Source organism: Gorilla gorilla, chromosome 1 (assembly GCF_029281585.2).
Source record: "Gorilla gorilla gorilla isolate KB3781 chromosome 1, NHGRI_mGorGor1-v2.1_pri, whole genome shotgun sequence".
In the NCBI taxonomy this organism is placed as follows: Eukaryota; Metazoa; Chordata; class Mammalia; order Primates; family Hominidae; genus Gorilla; species Gorilla gorilla.
This window is the reverse complement of record NC_073224.2, coordinates 75,780,147-75,802,193: the sequence shown is the minus strand read 5'-3', so window position 1 is coordinate 75,802,193 and position 22,047 is coordinate 75,780,147. Positions and strand designations below refer to the sequence as shown.

General features: G+C 43.0%; 2 protein-coding genes across 3 annotated transcripts in view; one reads left to right on the top strand and one right to left on the bottom strand.

The window, feature by feature from the left end:
• STX6 (syntaxin 6) overlaps positions 1–13,076 on the bottom strand; it is a 53,150-nt gene extending 40,074 nt beyond the window's left edge. The window contains exon 1 of the mRNA XM_004028001.4: positions 12,771–13,076. Coding sequence (XP_004028050.3) covers positions 12,771–12,805 — 35 coding nt within the window. The 5' untranslated portion in view covers positions 12,806–13,076. The remainder of the gene's footprint in view (positions 1–12,770) is intronic.
• Positions 13,077–13,099: 23 nt separating this feature from the next.
• Positions 13,100–22,047, top strand: part of LOC101150279 (major histocompatibility complex class I-related gene protein) — a 32,481-nt gene continuing 23,533 nt past the window's right edge. Inside the window, exon 1 of one of the 2 annotated variants that reach the window (XM_055367016.2) lies at positions 13,100–13,296. The gene's annotated coding sequence lies outside the window, so the exon portion shown is untranslated. The remainder of the gene's footprint in view (positions 13,297–22,047) is intronic. The other variant, XM_063710340.1, reaches the window with a different exon arrangement.

The window sequence follows — 22,047 nt, the reverse complement described above, 5'->3', positions numbered from 1 at the left end:
AGTATATATGTATAACAGAATACTATTCAGCAATAAAAAGGAACAAACTACAGCTACATATAACAACATAGATGAATCTCAAATGCATTAGGCTAAGTGAAAAAAGCTAGATTCAGAAGGCCATGTACTATACGATTTCACTGACATAACATTCCAGAAAAGGCAAAATTATAAGAACAGAAAACAGTTCAGTGTTTGCCAGGTGCTCGACATGGGGGAAGGACCAGAAGGCATACAGAGAAACGTTTTGGGGTGATGGATCTGTGCTATATCCTGCTTGTGGAAGTGATGATTACACAACTATATGAATTTGTCATTTTCACAGAAGTGTACACCAAAAAGGTTGCTTTTTATTGTAGGTAAATTATAACTTTAAAAAATGAGAAAAATTATACTTGAGGGTCAAGATTTTATAAAATTATTAATTTTTACTGTTTCATGAAGAATATTTTTTTTTTTGAGACAGAATCTCACTCTGTCAACCAGACTGGAGTGCAGTGGTGCCATTTCAGCTCACTGCAACCTCCACCTCCCAGGTTCAATCGATTCTCCTGCCTCAGCCTCCCGAGTAGCTGATATTATAGGTACACGCCACCACACTCAGCTAATTTTCATATTTTTAGTAGAAACGGAGTTTCACTATGTTGGCCAGGCTGGTCGCAAACTCCTGACCTCAAGTGATCCAACCGGCTCAGCCTCCTAATGTGCTAGGATTACAGGTGTGAGCCTCCGCGCCCAGCCTCATGAAGAATATTCTTAGGGGAATATGACTCTTTTTTTTCTTTTTTTTTTACTGTTAGTACAAGCTGATGAGGAATACCACAGAAAGCATGGCACGACACCACTGCCTTGATTTTTGGTAAGGCACCAGGAGTTTTAGCCACCACAGCTTTTTTTGGCACCATCAGTGCAAATGTCAACATGGTGAAAAAGGCAGATAATATCTGAATATTATCATGAAAAGAGTTTTGAGCTGGTGGATCTTTCTGTGAAAGGATCTTGGGGATCCCTTGTGATTTACAGGCCATGCTTTCAGAACTACAATGTCTTAAGACACTGTTAGACTGGAGTTGAGGAGTGTGCATGGGTGGATTCTAGTAGCACTGAGTGTGAAGCCAAGGAATCCTTAAGTATGCAAGAAGCAAAGCATGTCCTGAGGAAAAAATGAAAGAAATGGCAGGAATTAGAAAAATGTTACAAAGCAATTGCAGAATAAAGCTCAGCACCCTACAGGCCTGACCAGCAACTTGGCTTATTCCACTCTAAAGCTCTTATTTTTAAAAAGAGGATTCATGTTTAGTTTTCATTTAGTAACACAGACATAAGAAAGGTAAACTAGTCGTTATTTTACATTTTTAAGATGGATGTTTTAAGGGATCACAAAGGTGGAAACTGCCAGCAATGGCTCAGATCTTGAAAGACAGCCAGAATCTGCAGTGTATCAGGGAATCCCATCTCAATAGCAAGCAAAGAGGTCTCTCTAAGTGGAAAACCTCCCAACTGTTCTTCCAATATCATTTCAGTGTTAGCCTGAAAAAGAAGGCATGAACTGGAAGCAGAAAACAATGTTGGTCACAAGTCTTATTTGGAAGCCAACTATTAATGGTAACCAGAATTTTCTAAAGCATGTGGGATTTCTAACAGCTTCAAGAGCCACAAGACACACCTAATAATGTACAAATCTAACCAGGGAGACAACCCTCTCAATTCAGAACCACTTGTAAGTACTTGCAACTAAAAACTGAAGATTACTTGGCATTCCAAGTAAGTCAATTCATAAAACAGTAACATATAATCATGTCACCTATTTGAGATTTGTGAGGGTTTTTATAAGAGAAGTGCCCATCTACTTGATTTCACATTTCTTTCTCAGGAAAGGCAAGGGAGTTGTTTCAGTATCAGTTGGCTAGTGAGGCATGACCCACAAATGTCCACCCACCACTGTTGTCTGTTCTACACAACTAGCCCGTGTGAGCACTTCACTTTGGGAGGAGGAGCACTTCACTTTGAGGAGCACTTCCCGCTGAGTGAGCAGATACAACTACTGACTGCTTAGGCGACAGAGATCCATTTTTGTCTGTCTCCAGAAAGGTGACAATCACAGATAGTGCTTCTTCATCCCTTATCTTTATGTCTGATTTAGCTATTTTTTTCCTCAACTATGTAATCAGAAAAATTAAAGTTTGATACCCAGAACTTTCCATGAGAGAGTATATACCATGAAGCAGTATATACCTTGAAGCAGGTATACCTTGAATTGTCAGAGTTCTTCAGCTTAGCAAACTTCTTGGTAAATAACAATCTGCTCACCCACAGCTTGGAGAATCACATCTGGCAGCATTTCACTGAAAACTTGCTGATGACTTTCCTAGGAATTATAGTTTTAGCTGCTGACCCAGGGAAGCCTTTTTCAAATCCTTGAAAGAGAAAGACGGCTATCTCCACACATCAAGCAAATCTTGTGCTATCCGTCACACATGCTGCCCAAATCAGTCTCATCTGATACAGGTAGCATTTCGTAGATACCAAGAGCCAGTGTTGGCAATTCTAGGGATGTGGCTTTTCCTCCCTGCTGTCTACAAAACAGCCCATCAAAATCATGGAACCTGTCATCTTCTCATGGATTAAACTCCCTACAGACACCAGAATGAAGGCTCTTCATGGCAATTCACCACAATGCCCACAGGACCACTTGCAATGCAGAGCTTTCCCAGTAAGTAGCTGTCAAAAATGGAAAAAACACTGCCCACATCTTTGAAGAATGCATCTTTTGGGAAAAACAAAATAAGTCATCCAAGCATCCAGATTCTTCCATTCTTTTTTTTTTTTGAGATGGAATTTCACTCTTGTTGCCCTGGCTGGAGTACAATGGCACAATCTCAGCTCACCGCAACCTCCGCCTCCCAGGTTCAAGCGATTACCCCGCTTCAGCCTCCCGAGTAGCTGGGATTACAGGCATGCACCACCACGCCCGGCTAATTTTGTATTTTTAGTAGAGACGGGGTTTCTCCATGTTGGTCAGGCTGGTCTCAAACTCCTGACTTCAGGTGATCCACCCACCTTGACCTCCCAAAGTATTGGTATTACAGGCATGAGCCACCGCGCCCAGCCAATTCTTCCATTCTTCATAAATAAAAAGTTGATTCTGGCAAACCAACCTCATTTATTTTTGAAGTTAGCCCAACATTGATCCCTCGTCATTGATAGTTGAGCCTCTTCCATACAACCTCCCAATCTAGTACACCACCAAACTAGCCTCTGGGGCCACAAGTAATACATTCAGATGTCTAAAAAAAAAAAATAACAAAGTTTTCTTACTTGTATCTAACCAAGTTTGCCAAGTAAAATGAGAAGAAAGAGTATCTCAGCCATTAGGGAGCTTTGTTCCCCAGTATTTGTCATTCAGTTGTACCAACAAATTGCGTAAGTGTAGCCACAACCCCCATCATCCTTTTTCCTGTTGTGGTTGAGACAGGGTCTCACTGTCACCCCGGTTGGAGTGGAGTGGTGCAATCACAGCTCACTGTAATCTCGAATTCCTGGGTTCAAAGGATTCTCCCGTCTCAGCCTCCCAAGTTGCTAGGACTACAGGTGCACACTACCATGCCAAGCTAATTTTTTTTATTTATTGTAGAAACAGGGTCTCGCTGTTGCCCAGGCTGATCTCAAACTCCTGGCCTCAAGTGATCCTCCTGCCTTGGCCTCCCGCTTCATCGTTTTGATTTATCCTTTCTTCTTTGCCCATGCTGGCAGACTCTGAAGTGGCATCTGTTCTAGTTATCGTGGTTGTTTAACAATGACCCCAAAATTTAGTGGTGTAAAACAACCATTTATCATGTCATGGAGTCTGTAGATCAGGAATCAGACACAGCAGAGCTGACTTGTCCCTGTTCCACAATGTCTGGGACCTCAGCTGAAAATATTAAACAGGCTGGGGCTGTAAAGGCATCACATCTCTCTATCTCTCCACAGTCTGCACGCATGCTTCATGCGTGCCACAGAGTGGCTTCAATGTAACTGGACTTGTTACACGTTAGCTCAGGGTAGCCTATACTTATGTCCCAAGATGAAAGATGCAGACGGAAGGTATAGTGGTTGTCTTTTATGACTTAAGCTTCAGGAGTCAAGCAGCGTCACTTCTGCTTCAATCTGCTAGTCAAAGCAGTTTATAAAGGTCTGCCCAGGTTCAAAGGAAGGGAATACAAACTCCAGTTTGATAAAAGAATGCCAGCTTCACAATTTAATAAAAACAAACAGCCGGGTGTGGTGGCTCACGCCTGTAATCCCAGCACTTTGGGAAGCCGAGGCGGGTGGATCACCAGGTCAGGAGTTCGAGACCAGCCTGGCCAATACAGTCAAACTGTCTCTACTAAAAATACAAAAGTTAGCCAGGTGTGGTGGCACGCACCTGTAAACCCAGCTACTCAGAAGGCTGAGGCAGAAGAATCGCTTGAACCCAGGAGGCGAAGGTTGCAGTAAGCCAAGATTGTGCCACTGCACTCCAGCTTGGGCGACAGAGCAAGACTCCATCTCAAAAAAAAAGAAAAAAAAAAGAAAGAAAAGCAACACAGGACAGAACATTTATTGGTGCAGCCATCAATGGAAAAAATACAATCTGCCACAACTCCTTTATCTGGGACAGCACCTACTCTGCAAGTCTTTACAGAGGGATCCCCATTTCATCAATATAGTAAAAGAGGCTAGTCAAGGCTGAAAGTTTCCATTCTAGTAATGAAACATGAAAAATTCAGGTTGAGTGAGCCTCTGCAACCACATCAGACTCCCACTCCTCACTCTTCTCCAACTGGTTCCTGCCCCATACCCCACAAACCTGGTTTCACCACTCATCTCTCCAGAAAGAGAGGAGCTCTTTTTATTGCTTGACTTCTACATTCACATCGTTTGTATTTGAAAGGAAACACATGCACACCCTTTACTTGACTTTATTGCCATTTCCAAATTCAACCACACTGTGACATATTTTGTAATTACTCTTGTGAAAATGAAACATCATTTTTACTCAGTTACCTGCAATTATATACAATTTTTGACCCTAACTTACTGCTGCTTCCACAACTCCACCAATGACACTGCAGGTCAAAGTCACGAGTGAATTTAACTTGTCCTCATTTTTGGTGCACTTGACACTATGGCCCATTATATCTATTTGCTTGAAACTCTCACTTTCTCTGTCTCTGTGACATTGTGCTGTTCTAGTTTTCTACCAGTTTTCTCCTTCCTCTTCCTCCACTGGATCCCAATGTTTCTCAGTACTCTTTTTGTGGCCTCTATGTGCTCATCAGCATTCACAAGTTCAAAGCACCCCTCTTAAGCTGATGACTCCCCCACTATACTTCCAACCCTAACCACTCAGCCAGGCTTAATTCCTATATTTTTAGCTGCCTATAGGATCATTCCATTTGCCTAAAACCAAATTAATCATATCCTCCCTACAGAACATAATGTATTCAAAACAAACAAAATAGAAAAATCTGCTTCCCTTTCTAGCTTCCTCATTTTAGCCAATAGTGCCACCATTTTCCAAGTTTCAACACTTGTCTAGACAAGAGTCATTTTTGACTCCTCCTCCTCCTTACCTTGCACAACCTCTACTTAAATCCAATCACTGAATTTTCAGATCTGGAAAGAACTTTCAAGATAATCTAGTTTGTGCTCATTAAACATAAATAAGAGACCTTGGGGCTCAGACATATAGGCTGCTTGCCTCAAGTTCTTCCAACCCTGATTATAAGACACTTTCTATTACCAAGACTTATTTAATTGCATTTTTGCAAAGCTTCCACACAAATCTTTTTTTTTTTTGAGAGGGAGTTTTGCACTGTCACCAGGGCTGGAGTGCAGTGGCGTGATCTCAGCTCACTGCAAAAGAGGGTTCAAGCAATTCTCCTGCCTCAGCCTCCCAAGTAGCTGGGACTACAGGTGCCCACCACCACACCCAGCTAATTTTTTGTATCTTTAGTAGAGATGGGGTTTCACCATGTTGGCCAGGCTGGTCTCGAATTCCTGACCTCATGATTCGCCTGCCTTGGCCTCCCAAAGTGCTGGATTACAGGCATGAGCCATCGCACCTGGCCCACAAATCTGTTTTCTTTGTAGAATCAGAAGATCTGGGTTTAAACCCTTAAAAGCTGACTATAAGCAAGTGAATAGCAACTGCTAGTTTAAAAACTGCCTCCTGATTTAGAATTTATGATAGAAGTCAGATTAAATTTAAACTCCTCAGGCAGGTATTCAAACACCCTCCCACTCCTCCTCCTAACCCAAACTGGCTGACTTTAGTATCAAGCATGGTTTCTCACTAAACAAATTCTGTTTCAGTTGGCAGGTCTTCTTCCCATCTTTATCTTTCTCATTCCTGGTTCTTGACTTCCACTCAGTTGTTTCCCCAGCCTAGAAGAGCCTTACACCTCAGCAGACACTTCCTTTAAGGCCCAGATTGACCAGCATTCCCAGCATGGGTCTTTCTTTTTTTTTCAATCTCCACAGCATCTCAACTCTACTGCAAAATCTTACACAATATATCTTTCACTTATCTGCATAGTGTTCTCCAAACTAAGGAGCTAAATAATATTAAACACTCAAATTTATAATAAAGGCTTGCAAATTTGTTCTTACAACGAAACACTGGATTCTGCTTTTTAGAAAGTATTAAATTTGATTTACATTCAATTTTACTGGGCCAAAATTAACAAACAAGGGTTATTTTTTTCACAGTGACTATACCAATACAGTTTTTCAACAGTGAATAGAATGCGTGATGCCCTCAAGGAGCTCATAATCTAGTGTTAATAAAGCTAGATATGCAGACAGAGAAGGTTAAAGAACACAACATAACATATACCATCTTACTCATCAGCTTACTTGTGTCATTATTTCAACATCAATCCACAGCCAAAAACCTGGAAATAAAATTGTTATCATGCTGGGTGCGGTGGCTCATGCCTGTAATCCAAGCACTTTGGGAGGCTGAGGCGGGCAGATCACCTGAGGTCAGGAGTTCAAGACCAGCCTGGTCAACACGGTGAAACCCTGTCTCTACTAAAAATACAAAAACTAGCCGGGCGTGGTGGCGGGCTACTCGGGAGGCAGAGGCAGGGAGAAGTGCTTGAACCCGGGAGGCGGAGGTTGCAGTGAGCCAAGACGAGGCCACTGCACTCCAGCCTGGGTGACAGAGACTCTGTCTCAAAAACAAACAAACAAACAAAAAAACCATCCTCGGCTGGGCGCGGTGGCTCATGCCTGTAATCCCAGCACTTTGGGAGGCCGAGGTGGGCGGATCACGAGGTCAGGAGATCAAGACCATCCTGGCTAACACAGTGAAACCCCGTATCTACTGAAAATAGAAAAAAAAAAAAAAATTAGCCGGGTGTGGTGGTGGGCACCTGTAGTCCCAGCTACTCAGGAGGCTGAGGCAGAAGAATGGCGTGAACCCGGGAGGCGGAGCTTGCAGTGAGCCGAGATCGCGCCACTGCACTCCAGCCTGGGCAACAGAGTGATACTCCGTCTCAAAAAAAAAAAAAAAAAAACAAAACAAAACTATCCTCATCAGACACACAAAACCTCCACAGCAATAAAATAGCAAAGAGCCATGGTATTCGTGCCTTTTATCCATAGGAGTGGCTCACTTATACTCTGTCTCCACATGCTCAGTTACATGGTTTTCTTCAGGGTTTGTCTGATTAGAAGTTGCAAATTCTAAAAGGAGGCTAATTCTAAAAACTTGCCAACAAGGGAGGAAAAAAGCTACAGAACTCAACAATCAAAATGGGTTCACTCAACAAACACTGAGTACATCCTTACTGAATACAAAGATGAAGACTACAAGATTTAAATATGATATTTTCACCCGGTAGATTAGTAAAGATTTTTTTAAATGAAAATCCCAGTACTGGAATCAAGGGAATTGGGTCCCTCAAACACTTTGAGGGGCAGGGGGGAATATTCTGGAGGACAACGTGGTAGTATGCATCAAACGCTTTGCTGTGCCTGCCCTCTGAATTAGCAATTATGCTCCAGGAATACAGGCTATGAAAATCAGAAGCAGCAATACAGACCTATGACAAGTAGGCTTATCACCACATTAATTGTAGTGTGATCATAAATATAATGTATCTTCCAGGATGAACATTTATATGACAAAATACAATGCAGTCATTAAAAGCTGCCACCCAGAAGTCTGAAGGATATAAAGAAATACAGATGAAAACGTCATAAAACAGGCCAGGCGCGGTGGCTCATGCCTATAATCCCAACACTTTGGGAGGCCAAGGTGTGTGGATCACCTGAGGTCAAAAGTTCAAGACCAGCCTGGCTAACAGGGTGAAACCCCATCTCTACTAAAAATACAAAATTAGCCAGGCATAGTGGTGTACACTGGTAGTCCCAGCTACTTGGGAGGGTGTGGCAGGAGAATCGCTTGAACCCAGGAGGTAGAGGTTGCAGTGAGCTGAGATCACGCCATTGCCATTGCACTCCAGCCTGGGCGACAGAGTAAGACTCTGTCCCAAAAAAAAGAAAAGAAAAAGTGATAAAACCATATATAACGTATAATCCCAATTTTTAAAATGACCATATTATATATATAATATATATTTATAATAAATATATAAATCCTGGCCCTTCTACGTACAAGCTTATAAAGTTGAAGTTTTTTACTAAGTTTCATTTTCCTTTTTGTGAAATGATGACAAAAATAATACCTACTTCATAAGGATAAAAGAGCAATCCCTGTGGGATTCTGTTCTGAACAGGACATTGACAATGTCAAAATCTCCCAAAAGGAGCTTCAAACTTCCAAGCACTAACCACTGCATGTATAAGTTACAACAGCTTTCTAACTGGTCTCCTTTTTCATCTTTCCTCACATTGATGCATCCAACACTACCACCAAATCAATATTCCTAAAATCCTAATTTCATGTCATTTCCTTGCTTTAAAAATCTGTAATGGCCTCAAGATGAGATTCTCCTTAGGCCAACATAACTTGACCCTATTTTACCTGCACTGGGAAGTATTGACAGTAGTGTGAAATCAGGTTGTTCTAATTTGAAGCCTGAGTACACCACTTATTAGCTGTGTGACCCTGGGCAAGTAAGTTAACCCCTCTAACACTTCCTCAGCTTCTCATCTCTAAAATGTGGCTAGTATTCATCATATGGGTGTTTTTACAGAGTGAAAATTCATATAAAGTGCTTACTTAGCACTTTACATGTATGCCTGGCACTGGAGATGCATCCTTTAAATGTGAGCTGTTACTACTACTTCCCTAAACTGTCTACTCCACCTGGGCTGTCCTTCTAGATCATTTCTAACACACATTGCCCAACTTAGGCCTTTGGCTGGTGGTGTTCTCACCCATGAGGCACCATTCCATCACAATCACCACCACCAACAAAGAGTATGTGTTCAACATTTACACTATATATTCAAGGTGTAGGCTGGAAATACAGAGAAAAAAAAAAAAAAAAACAGTCCCAAACCTCAGAGCTCATAGTCTAATAATGAAAGAGAGACAGAGGAAGAGGTCCAATAATTAGGGGTGACAAAGGAAGCACTTCCTGGAGGCAAGGGAGATGCTTACACTGACTCCAGAAAGCTGCGTGGGTGAATCAGGCAGTGTGGGTGCATGTAGAGTAAGAGCATCCAGTACAGCAATCACAGTCACTGTATTGAGTCTGGCACTGCTGGAGTACTAAGGCTAAGGGAGAGCAGAGGCTAGATCAGTGAGGTCAGGAAGTGTTGGCACTTTATTCTGCAGGCCAGCAGCAGCCACTGAATAATATTAAGTAGGGTACACCTGCCTAGGAATCTAGAAAAGCTTACACTGTGCTGTCCAACACGGAAGCCACATACAACTACTGACTGGAAATGTGGCTAGTGTGACAGAAATTAAATTTTAATTAATGTAAACTTGGTAACTGATATGCAATTCAGTTATCAAAAACCTTTCATGTATGTTTGGAACAATTAAAGAGTATGTAGGCCGGGCGCGGTGGCTCACGCCTGTAATCCCAGCACTTTGGGAGGCCGAGACAGGTGGATCACAAGGTCAGGAGATCGAGACCATCCTGGCTAACATGGTGAAACCCCGTCTCTAGTAAAAAATACAAAAAATTAGCCGGGCATGGTGGTGGGTGCCCTGCCCGTAGTCCTAAAAATACAAAAATTAGCCAGGTGAGGTGGCACACACCTGTAGTCCCAGCTACTCAGGAGGCTGAGGCGCAAGAATCGCTTGAACCTGGGAGGCAGAGGTTGCAGTGAGCCGTGATTGCACCACTGCACTCCAGTCTGGGCAACAGAACAAGAGTCTGTCTCAAAAAAAAAAAAAAAAAAAAAAGAGTATTTAATGAAGTTTAAATACAGATCAATTATTTCCGATGAAAATTTAATGTCCAAATTTAAATGTGCAGTAAGTGTAAAATATGTATCAGATTTAGAAGACTTAGACAAAAGTAAAATATCTCATCAATAATCTTTATATTAATCACATGTTGAATATTTTGAATGTATTAGAGATTACATTAGAATTAATTTCACCTGTTCCTTTTTATTTTACTGTGGCTACTAGAAAATGTAAAATGACGTACATGGCTGGCATTATACTTCTATTGGACAGCAATGATCCAATAGATCCCAGGACAGCTGAAAGAGGAGATGAGACCAGAAGCAGGAAGAACAATCAAAAAGACTCTGATAAGCATCCAGGTAAGACAGACAGGCCTGATTATCTAAATTCTGCCCATCTTCAAAACCTAATTCAAGATACACTACTGCCTCCAAAAACTCTCCTAATTCTAACAATTCCCAAGGAGTTACCTTTCTCTGAACTCCTGGGGCACTTATCTGTAGCATTCACTTCAACACTCATTCATTTGCCACCTGTCATTTCTATTTAATTTTGGGGTAATTTGTTTCTCAGATTAGACCAGAAGCTCCTAGGCTAAGGGCCATAATTTAGGCACCTTTAATTTTTGCATGCTGTGTAATGCATTTTTGATACTTTTAATAAACACAGGTACATGACTCCCCAAAAATCTGGATACACCTTCATGGGTGACTTTACCTTTCCACAGCAGAAGGTACTGAGAATCTCTTTTCCTTCAAGAACCTTAAAGACAGGAGCTAAAATGATGTAAAAGTCAATCAAAACTCCAAGCCAATGTTCCGATAAAGTAGTGATATTTAATCAGTGAGCAAGCATTAGTAGACTGTATTGGATACCATCAAGAAAAAAAAATGCCAAGACAGAAGAATTTAGGCTTTTGACAAATTCCATAAAAAGTCAAACAAAAAATTTCTGATCATCTCTGATCTCTACCGCCAGAGATAACCTTTGCCAACCTAAGCATTAAGAACTTTCAATCAAGGAAAAAACATCTATTTTAAAAATTAACCCCTAAATCAATCCTTCTAATAAATATCACATTTTCTAGGTAAGGAGCCACATATTACCAGTAAATTTACAACTCAGCATTTTCCCATCTAAATTAGAGTAAGGTGAAGAAAAAAACCTTTCCAGGGAAATATTAAGAAGTAGTATAAATGTATTTTACTGCATAATCGATAAAGTATTTCACCCAAAATACCATTTAAATTTTCTACAACACTTGACTATACAACGGCCAGCTTGCACCACTACAGAAATAGGAAGCTAGCAGCAACTAGTAAAAAGCAAGGGACATTCTGTGGTGATCAGTACCGACCTGGGAACTTTGCAGTTTTCAGATTTTTCATGTTTGACATTTAAAACAGAAAACTGACAAGTTTCTAATAAGAAACTAAAAGTTACATCAGAATTGATCTTCTTGCATGTGTTTAATGGCTACGAAGTGGATATTACAAAGTGCAGTTGAAGATTCTATCTCCAAAGAAACAATCGAGCAATCAAAGATGAGTTAGGATAGCTTATAAGGGAACAGAAGGCAGTCCTTTCTATTCTGAAAGGCAGAAGAAATGGGAGAAACCTGTCAAACAGCCTGGATGAAATCAAGGAGTTAACAAGCAACACTCATTTCCTTTAGCACTGTGAGAAAATTCCGGTTGCTAATAAAAAGCTGAGGAAAGTTTGGTTTGGCTTGTTTCATTTTGTTTTCCTTCCAAATCATCACTGAGTATGAACGACTGCTTTCCTCTCCTCACATTACTCAGTAAAAACTCCCCCATTGAATTGTCTTCCGGTGCCCTGCTCCCCAGCCTCCCAGAACGGCCCCCGCCCCCGCCTCCCTCCCAGCAAACGTGCTCAGACGCCTCTGGGCTTGTTGTGGTCTCGCCAGTCTGCGGACGAGCGCTCCAAACTCAATGGACAATGGAGCTCACCCCGGTCAATGCGAACTACAAAGCTCAGGAGGGCCATTTCCCTTTTCCTGCCCAGATGCTGTTTTCGCTCCTTCGAAGCAAGGTCCCATGCTCGACTAGACGGCCAGTGTGAGCCAGGACCCGCGTGTCTCCTTCCCCACCTGCAGAGCTGCTGAGCCCCTCGGCCCCCAAACAAATTGTACCGCAGCGCACAAGCCAAAAAGGGCCCCCCACCACCAGGGGCTTGGCTGGGGACAGTGGCTTCATGGTCCACGTAGGGATGGAGGGAACGTCTCTGGACGCTTGGTCATGGCCCTCAAGACTAAGCCGTCTCCACTGTCCCCCCTCCCCAGCTCCAACTTGCCTCCCCTCCCCCTACTGCGAGAAGACCTAGGAGGTGCGGGCAGGCAGCACCGCCACCGCGTCCTCCGGTGGAGCCCTCGGCCGACACTCACCCTTTCACCACAAAGAAGGGGTCCTCCATGGACATGGCGTCCCGGTCCCGGCCGCCTCCACCTCCTCCGCGCACAGGGCGCCCGTGCCTCCCGGCCTCCCTCCGCCCACCCCGCCTGTTCCCGCAGCTGCCCGCGCCTTAGTCTGGAGGAAGCCGAGCAGCGGGCACGCGCGCAGGCCAGGTGCACAGGACTGCCGCTGGTCCAGCACTCGCTCAGCACCACTGTCCGAATCCCGGACTCAGGCGCCGGCCCCCTCGGCAGCCTCCAGTCCCGGCTCCTCCCGAAGCGTCGGAGGGCCTGACCCCACCCCCGGGACCCTCGGCCGCGGCCAATCACGAACGCCGCCTGAAACACGACTTCCGCACCCCGCTCACGTGACCGGGGCCTCTCTCCCCCACCCCCCAGTGGGCGGGGCTTGGGCCTGCGTCCCTCGGCCCTGGAGGCGGAGCCCTCGGGGCGGTGGAGGTGGGCGGGCTTCTACAGCCCTCTCAAGCTTGAGGGTGAGAAGTGGCTTGTTCCCTCAGAGGTAGGCAGTCGGCTTTTCAGGATAAGCTGTAGTTGTATCTGATTTGCAAAATCCTCTTACCTTTCCTCTACTTTTAATACTTAATTTTGACAGTATGTAATTTATAAATCTATCTGGTCCTCGACTTAAAATGAAGCATAGTATATGATTATAATGTTACACAGATCCTTTAAGTAGGTCTTACTTTGTGTTGGACAGTGTGCTAAAGGTTGTGTATGCATCATCTCAGTATCTTTTGGGGGAAAGTATCATTCCCCCCTCCCCCTTTTTGGGGGGCAGGGTCTCTCTCTGTCACCCTGGCTGGAGTGTAGTGGCACAATCACAGCTCACTGCACCCTTGACCTCCTGGGCTCAAGCGATCCTCCGGCCTCAGCCTCCCGAGTAGCTGGGACTACAGGTGAGCCTCACCACGCCCGGCTAATTTTTAAATTTTTTATAGAGATGGGGCTCTCAGTATATTGCCTAGGCTGGCCTTGAACACCTGAGCTCACATGATCCTCCTGCCTCTGCCTCCCAAAGTGGTGGGATTATGGGCGTGAGCCACCACACCATCCACTTTTTTCATTTTGTAGATGAGAAAATAAGTTCAGAGAGGCTTGAAGACTTCCTGTAGTCACACAGCCTGGACAGGGCAGAACTGCAGATTCTGTGCACTTTCCACCAGATGGGGTGTACTTTCTGTTGCTGTACATTCTGCAAATAACCATGTAAAGTAATTTTTCATACAGCATATGGTGCTTCCCAGGGGAGCGCACCTTCGAGGAATAGAGAAGGGGCCAGGTATGACAACTTCCTCTCACTGTGGTTCAAGAACTATTCCAGAAAACATTTTGCCCAGAACCATTAACCAACTCATATGCTAGATATGCTATGAAATTTGTGGATGGGGATTGTGGACTTTGATTGCTGAAAATCATTGAGCACTTACTGTGTGTGTGTCAGGCAGGGTGTTAAGTGTTATCTCAGTTGCTCTTACAATGTGATAATTACTGCTATCATGCCCATTTTATAAATGAGAAATCTGAGACTCGGAGGTTAAGTGACTTGCCCAAGGTCACCAGTCTGGAGATGGCACAGTCCTTGGAGCAACACAAACCCCGTTTAAACCTTGGCTCTATCATTCAGTTCCTCATCTATAAAACATAAATAATAATAGCTAGTTCATGGGTTGTTGTGATGGTTAAATAAAAATGTGTGTAAACCTCAAGATCCCAAAGGACTAAGTTACTGAAGTCAGGAAAACCAGTAAGGACGCTGCCAAAGTCATGTGGCCTGAAGGGATGAGGTCCAGACCAGGATGACAGCGATTGAGAACAGAGAAGGAGTGAATCTGACAGATGTTTCAAAAGGAAAACAAGACTACAAGACTAAACACCTAGACATGATGAGGGGCTGAATGGGTTTCAGGAGGGGAGAGAAGAGAGGGGTGAAAGCCAAAATCCCTGGAGGAGCGAATGATGGAAGGCAGATGTGGGGAAAGGAAGCAGTGTCCAATACTAGTGATTGCTAATGTTTATTGGGAGAGAACTGTTTAATTTACTTAGCTGGGGAGGTGAAAACGTGTCATCGTTCATTCATTCAACAAGCACATGTAAATTGAGGGGCAGGTGAGCATGGTGTTGAAGACCATCCTTGGAGCCTGATTGCTTGAGTTCTGCTGCTTCCTGACTGTTGCATCTCAGGCAAGCCGCTTCATCTCTCACTATCCTCAGCTGTGAAATAGACACCGTAATAACAGCTTCCTTATAGAGTGTCATGAGGTGATGTGTGAAAAGTGCTTAAAACAGTGCCTGACACATGTTGTGCTCCTACTGTGTGCTAAGCACTGAGACACAGGCATGAACAAGGCTTGGTTCTTGCCTTCAAGGAACTCAGACTGGTGGGAGAGACAGACTAGTGGGAGAGACGCACAGTGAGAGAAGGGCACAGGTTGCCATAGAAACACAGCGACAAGATACCAGTATATTTGTGTGTTTTCGGGGCTGGGGCAGGGGGTTCCTAAGCAGTGACTAGAAGCAGCCAGGAGAAGGCGGCCATGTTGCTGGAGTAGAAGGAAAAGGATGGGGGCAGCAGGAGCTAAGCCTGGAGGTGGACAGGGTCAGATTATCAGGCCCTTGTTTGTAATGTTCAGAATAGTGGACGCTTCCTATGGACAGTTCCCCATGGGGACTGAGGGAATTGACAGGGTCAGATTGGCATTTGAGACAGATGCTTCAGTGGCTAGGAGGTTATGGTCCAGAGGAGGGATGAGGGTATCCTGAGCTGCGCTTGTGACAACTAAGGTGGAGAAGAGTGATGCATTTGAGACATACTTTAGAGGCAAAGTTAGTAGACTTGGTGACTGATTGGTTCAGGGTATGCGGGAATTGATGAAAGAAGAGGGAGGAAGGCTTCTGGGGTTGTAAATGGGTAGTGTTGGTTCCAACCATCAAGAAAGAGAACACAAGAGGAGGATTTGATTTAGGGTGAATGTAAATTAGCTGTTAGCATATCAGTTGTCCCCACCAAACAGTAAACTCCTGGAGGGACAGGATACTATGTTAATGTTATTATCACCTAAGTGCCTGACACGGCCTCTTATTAGCTTTTCCATGAATTTCTTAATTGGACCACATATGACAGGTCAGAGTTTTATAAGTAGTAATAGAAGATAGAGGACAGAGGCTTGGGTTCCCATAATTAGGGGATTAGAAAAAGCACCAACAATGGAGATAGTGGAGTGTCAAGATATAAAATGTGTGTGTGTGTGTGTGTGTGTGTGTAGGTGTTCCTTTCTTTAATGCGTCACCCTCCTTTACCCTCTCTCAAACTAGACCTTGGCCTCCACTGCCCACAAGGAAAGGGAAGCTATGGCTAAAATGCAAGGAGAAACAAAGGAAGTTATTTCTTTCTTTTCTTTTTTTTTTTTTTTCATTTAATAGGACCCACGTCCTGGCATAAACAATAGGTTGGGAAGAATACTCAGCAAAAACCCATCTCTTCCCACACCCCCACCCCTACCCCACCCCCAACCCAAAAGAATAATTTAAATTTCTCAGGGAATAAAAAATCAAAACAGTGGTTGTCTTGGGGGAGAGAGTTTGACTGGGAAGGGAAACTTTCTTGGGTACTAGAAATGCTCTGTATCTTGACGGAGTGTGTGTTACATGAGAGTATCATTTCTCAGAATTCCTCAAACCGAAACTCTTAATTGGACTTAACTTCTGTTCATTTTTCTGGGAGAGGTTGACATGCCAACTCTGAGCTTTCTGTAGAGTTCTGAGTGGGCAGCCAGGAGAACCTCTGGTTCCTGAGTGAGTCTCCAAAGTTAGGAGAGTGAATGAGGAAGGGAGCACACTGGGTCCTGCAATGCATCTTCTGCAGAAATAAGGAGATGGCAACACAGAGAATAAGGCACAGGCAGCCAAATGAGCTGAGGATCAGAAAGGAGCCAACCATATCACTGGGGATGCCAGGATAGACCTGAGAGGGATTGCAGTGGGTAGCCACCCCCTGCCCCTAGAAGCTGCGGGAATGCCATGATACCCCTACAAGGGGATCTCCCCTACTCTGAAATAATGACATTCAGCCTGCTCCTTCACTAGCCTGTTGTAAGGAACAACTGGATCATATATGGAAATAATTTTTTATTTTTTAAATTTTTTATTTTTTAAATTTATGAGGCCGGACATGGTGGCTCACACCTGTAATCCCAGCACTTTGGGAGGCCAAGGCGGGCAGATCACAAGGTCAAGAGATCGAGACCATCCTGGCCAACATGGTGAAACCCCGTCTCTACTAAAAATACAAAAATTAGCTGGGCTTGGTGGTGCGTGCCTGTAGTCCCAGCTACTTGGGAGGCCGAGGCAGGAGAATCACTTGAACCCAGGAGGCAGGGGTTGCAGTGAGCCAAGATCACGCCACTGCCCTCCAGCCTGGTGACAGAGTGAGACTCCATCTCAAAAAAAAAAAATTTAATTGTGGTAAAATACACATAACATAAAATTTACCATCTTAACCATATTTAAGTGTACAATTCAGTAGTGTTAAATATATTTGCCTTGTTGTGCAACCAATGTCCAGAACTCTTTTCATCTTGCAGAACTGAAACTCTATACCCATTAAACAACTCCCCATTCTCCCCCAGCGATCTCTGGCAACCACCATTCTACTGTGTGTCTCTATGAATTTGACTACTCTGGGTACCTCACATAAGTGGAATCATACAGGATCTGTCTTTTTATGATTTGCTTCTTTCAGTTAGCATGATATCTTCAAGGTTCATTCATTCATTCTACATATTGTGAATTTCCTTCCTTTGTAAGCCTAATATTCCATTGTATATATACCACATTGTGCTTGTCCATTCATCCATCAGTGGACGACACTTGGCTTTCTTTCATCTTTTGGCTATAATGAATAATGCTGCTATGAACACTGGTGTACAAATATCTCTTTGAGACCCTGCTTTCCATTATTTTGGATATATACCCAGAAGTGGAACTGCTGGATATGGTAATTCTATTTTAAATTTTTTTGAATAACAGTCATATTGTTTTCCATTTTACATTCCTGCTAAAAGACACACACATTCCAATTTCTTCATATCTTCATCAACACTTGTTATTTTCTGGGTTTTCTTTTCCCTTATAGTAGTTGTACTAATAGGTGTGAGGTGGTATCTCATTATGGTTTTGATTCACATTTCTTTAATAATTAGTGATGTTAAGCACCTATTCATGTGCTTATTGGCCATTTGTATATCTTTTTTGGAGGGTGGGGAGAAATGTCTATTCAAGTCCTTTGCCCATTTTTGATTGAGTTGTTTTGTTTTTGTTGAGTTCACCCTAAATCCTTCTTGAAACAAGGTAAAGAAAGGGAGAAAAGTGTTAACATAGATATAGGATATCATACTCTTCATCATTATCCAACCTTTTAGAAACCCTGATATACATGTACATGTTCCAGAACATTCCACTTATGTTAAGTTCCATTGATCTGGCTATGACTGTCTATGTTTCCTACCTCCAACCACAGAAAATATCCATACACATATCCAAAACACACTGGCCATGATTTATTTCCTCTTCTTCTTTGTTACCAACACCTCCACCACTGTCACCCTCTACACACTGATTTAAAATAAACAAGGAGGAATTCCAGTCAATTTACATATTCAGCACTAAGGAATGATGGAGAATTTGTGGAACATCCATTTGGTGGTCATTAGAAATGTTGTTTAAAAGTATGTAATGACATAGGAATGGCTTGAGTAAAAATAGCAAGACACAAAACTATACATATACAATTTCAGCCCTGTTCTTTCTTATACATTAAAATGTTTTGGTACATAGAAAATTTTTACACGTAGGAAAAAAGAAATCTATTTAAAGTTTGTCAACTACTACAGTGAAATATTTACTTGGATGGTCAGAAATCCAAAAAGTTTTTTAAAAAGAAGAGAAAAAGTAATAAAAGAGAAGTGAAAAGCCAAGTGACCACATATGAAAAAGTACATCAAAAGTTAGCAGTTTTCAGCCTGAGCAACATGGCAAAACCCCATCTCTACAAAAAAAATACAAAAATTAGCTAAGTGTAGTGGCTCATGCCTATGGTCCCAGCTACTCGTGAGGGTGAGGTGGGAGGATCACTTGAGCCATGAGGCAGAAGTTGTAGTGAGCCATATTCACGCCACTGCACTCCAGCCTAGGCAACAGTGAGACCCTGTCTCAAAAATATAAATAAATAAATAAATAAATAACAGTTTTAAATCCTGTTTAGAATAAGGCAAGTTAGGAGGGTCTGAATGAATGGAAATTGGTGAGTACTAAAAAGCTGAAATACGTTATTGGAATTCAGTGAATTTCTTGACAAGACGGTGGATTTGAACCACTGTAGGAAGGGGAGGTATGTTCTTTACCATCCTTTATGAATGTGACTATGTATAAGGAAAGAAAAATCAATCTGTGTTGGTAAACTGGCTCATTGCAATAATAGTACTAGTGATTGCTAATATTTACATACTATGTACCAGGCATTGTGCTAAGTGACTGATATGGTTGAGCTGTGTCCCCAACCAAATCTCATCTTGAATTCTCATGTGTTGTGGTGGGAGGGACCTGGTGGGAGGTAATTGAATAATGGAGGTAGGTCTTTCCCATGCTGTTCTCGTGATAGTGAATAAGTCTCATGAAATCTGGCAGTATTATAAGGTGGAGTTTCCCTACACAAGCTCCTGTCTGCCTGCTGCCATCCACGTAAGATGTGACTTACTCTTCCTTGCCTTCAGCCATGATTGTGAGGCCTCCCCAGCCATGTGGAACTGTAAGTCCAATAAACCTCTTTCTTTTGTAAATTGCCCAGTCTTGGGTATGTATTTGTCAGCAGTGTGAAAACAGACAAATACAGTGACACACATGCATTATCTTCAGAAGCTCCAGAATCCCCATATGGGCCAGGTTTTAGAATGTAATTTGGTTGGACAGCAGGGCTAGGGGACTTGATGTGGCATGGGAGACCACTGTCTTTTCTTTTTTTTTTTTTTTGAGATGGAGTCTCACTCTGTCGCCCATGCTGGAGTGCAGTGGCGTGATCTCTGCTCACTGCAAGCTCCGCCTCCCGGGTTCACACCATTCTCCTGCCTCAGCCTCCCGAGTAGCTGGGACTACAGGCAACCACCACCACGCCCGGCTAATTTTTTGTATTTTTAGTAGAGACGGGGTTTCACCATGTTAGCCAGGTTGGTCTCGATCTCCTGACCTCATGATCTGCCCGCCTTGGCCTCCCAAAGTGCTGGGATTACAGGCGTGAGCCACTGCGCCCGGCCTCTTTTCTTAAATTATAGGTTTATTTGGGATTGCTTAAGACAGCTGATGGCGATTATGCGTGTGTAGTAAAAGTACTCTAATGCCCCAACAAGTGACAAGTCACTTCTTGGTTCCACCACTGCTGATTTCATTGAATCCTCACAATAATCCTGTAAAGCAGAATTGGTTATTACCTCCATTTTCTATGAGAAATCCCAGACTTAGAGAAGTTAATAATTTGGTCAAAGGTCGCATAGGTAGGAAATGTCAGAACCTCATTTGAAAATAAGTTTGACTCCTGAACCCATGTTCTTTGCTACAGTATTCTACTCCCATTTGTACAAGGACTAGCCTTGGCCAAAAATTGGCAAATGGATTTTACCTACCCACAGAAAATAGCTCAAATCAAACTCGACACAGACACACACACACACACACACACACACACACACACACACACACACACTCTCTTCTACTGAATTAAAAAAGAAATAGCCAAGGGGAAACTACTGATTAAATATAATAAAATATATTATGTTGAAAACAACATTATTTAACAAACAAGACCCTTTTGCTAACTTGATAATTCATCATTTGGTTTTTGAGGATGAATTGCACTAACTGCAAATGAGTCAGATTCCTCAGAGGGGCCTTAAAATACATATAATAAATCAGGTATTAAAAAGCCAAACACATAAAGGGATTTATAATGAACAGGAGAAGCACAACCCACTCTGAAAAGTGTGGCCTGAGATTTAAGTTTAGACTATTGCTCAGAGGTGAGGCTTGTTTTTCCACAAAGAGAATGCGACGGATTCTCCCTACCTCAGTGCCTCCCAGCTTAGTGGGACAGTCTTACCTGTCCTTGAAGATCTTGGCATAATTGAATCTATTAAAAATTTTAAGGACTATTAAAGCTATGCTATTAAAAACTGCATATTAATATTGGAAAATATCAATTTGAAAAGAATTTACAAAATACTATTAGGACGTAAAACCCTTTTTTGGTAAAATGAACAAATAAAGGTATGCTTATATGCAGACATATGTAGTCAGCAAAACCACTGAAAAGAAATACACTAAAATATGTTAACAGCAAATTTTTTCCTTTCTTCCTCCCTCCTTCTCTCTCTACTTCCTTCCTTCCTTCCTTTCTTTCTTTCCTTCTTTCTTTCTGTTGCCATGGTTGTAGTACAGTGGCGTCTCAGCTCACTGCAGCCTTGACCTCCCAGGCTCAAGCAATCCTCCCACCTCAGCCACCTAAGTAGCTGAGACTACAGGCACATGCACCACACCTGGCTAATTTTTTGTATTTTTAGTACAGATAGGGGTTTCACCATGTTGCCCAGGCTGGTCTCGAACTCCTGGCCTCAAGCAATTTGCCCACGTCAGCCTCCCAAAGTGTTGGGATTCCAGGTGTGAGCCACCATGCCCGGCCAACAGCAATTTTTTCTGATGGGTGATTTTTATCTTATCACTCTCTGGGTTTTTTATATGTATTTGCCCTGTACTCTGGATTAAATTTACTAATTTGCAATTAGAATACAATGACTTAAAAATGAAAGACATCGGTCAGGTGTGGTGGCTCACGCCTGTAATCCCAGCACTTTGGGAGGCCAAGGTGGGTGGATCCTGAGGTCAGGAGTTCAAGACCAGCCTGGCCAACATGGGAAAACCCCATCTATACTAAAAAGACAAAAATTAGCTGGGTGTGTAATCCCAGCTACTCAGGAGGCTGAGTCAGGAGAATTGCTTGAACCTGGGAGGCGGAGGTTGCAGTGAGCCGAGATGGCACCACTGCACTTCAGCCTAGGCGACAGAGTGAGACTCTGTCTCAAAAAAAAGAAAGACATCGTTGACATACCTACATTTTTTTTTTTTTTTTTGAGATGGAGCCTTGCTCTGTCGCCCAGGCTGGAGTGCAGTGGCACAATCTCAGCTCACTGCAACCTCTACCTCCTGGGTT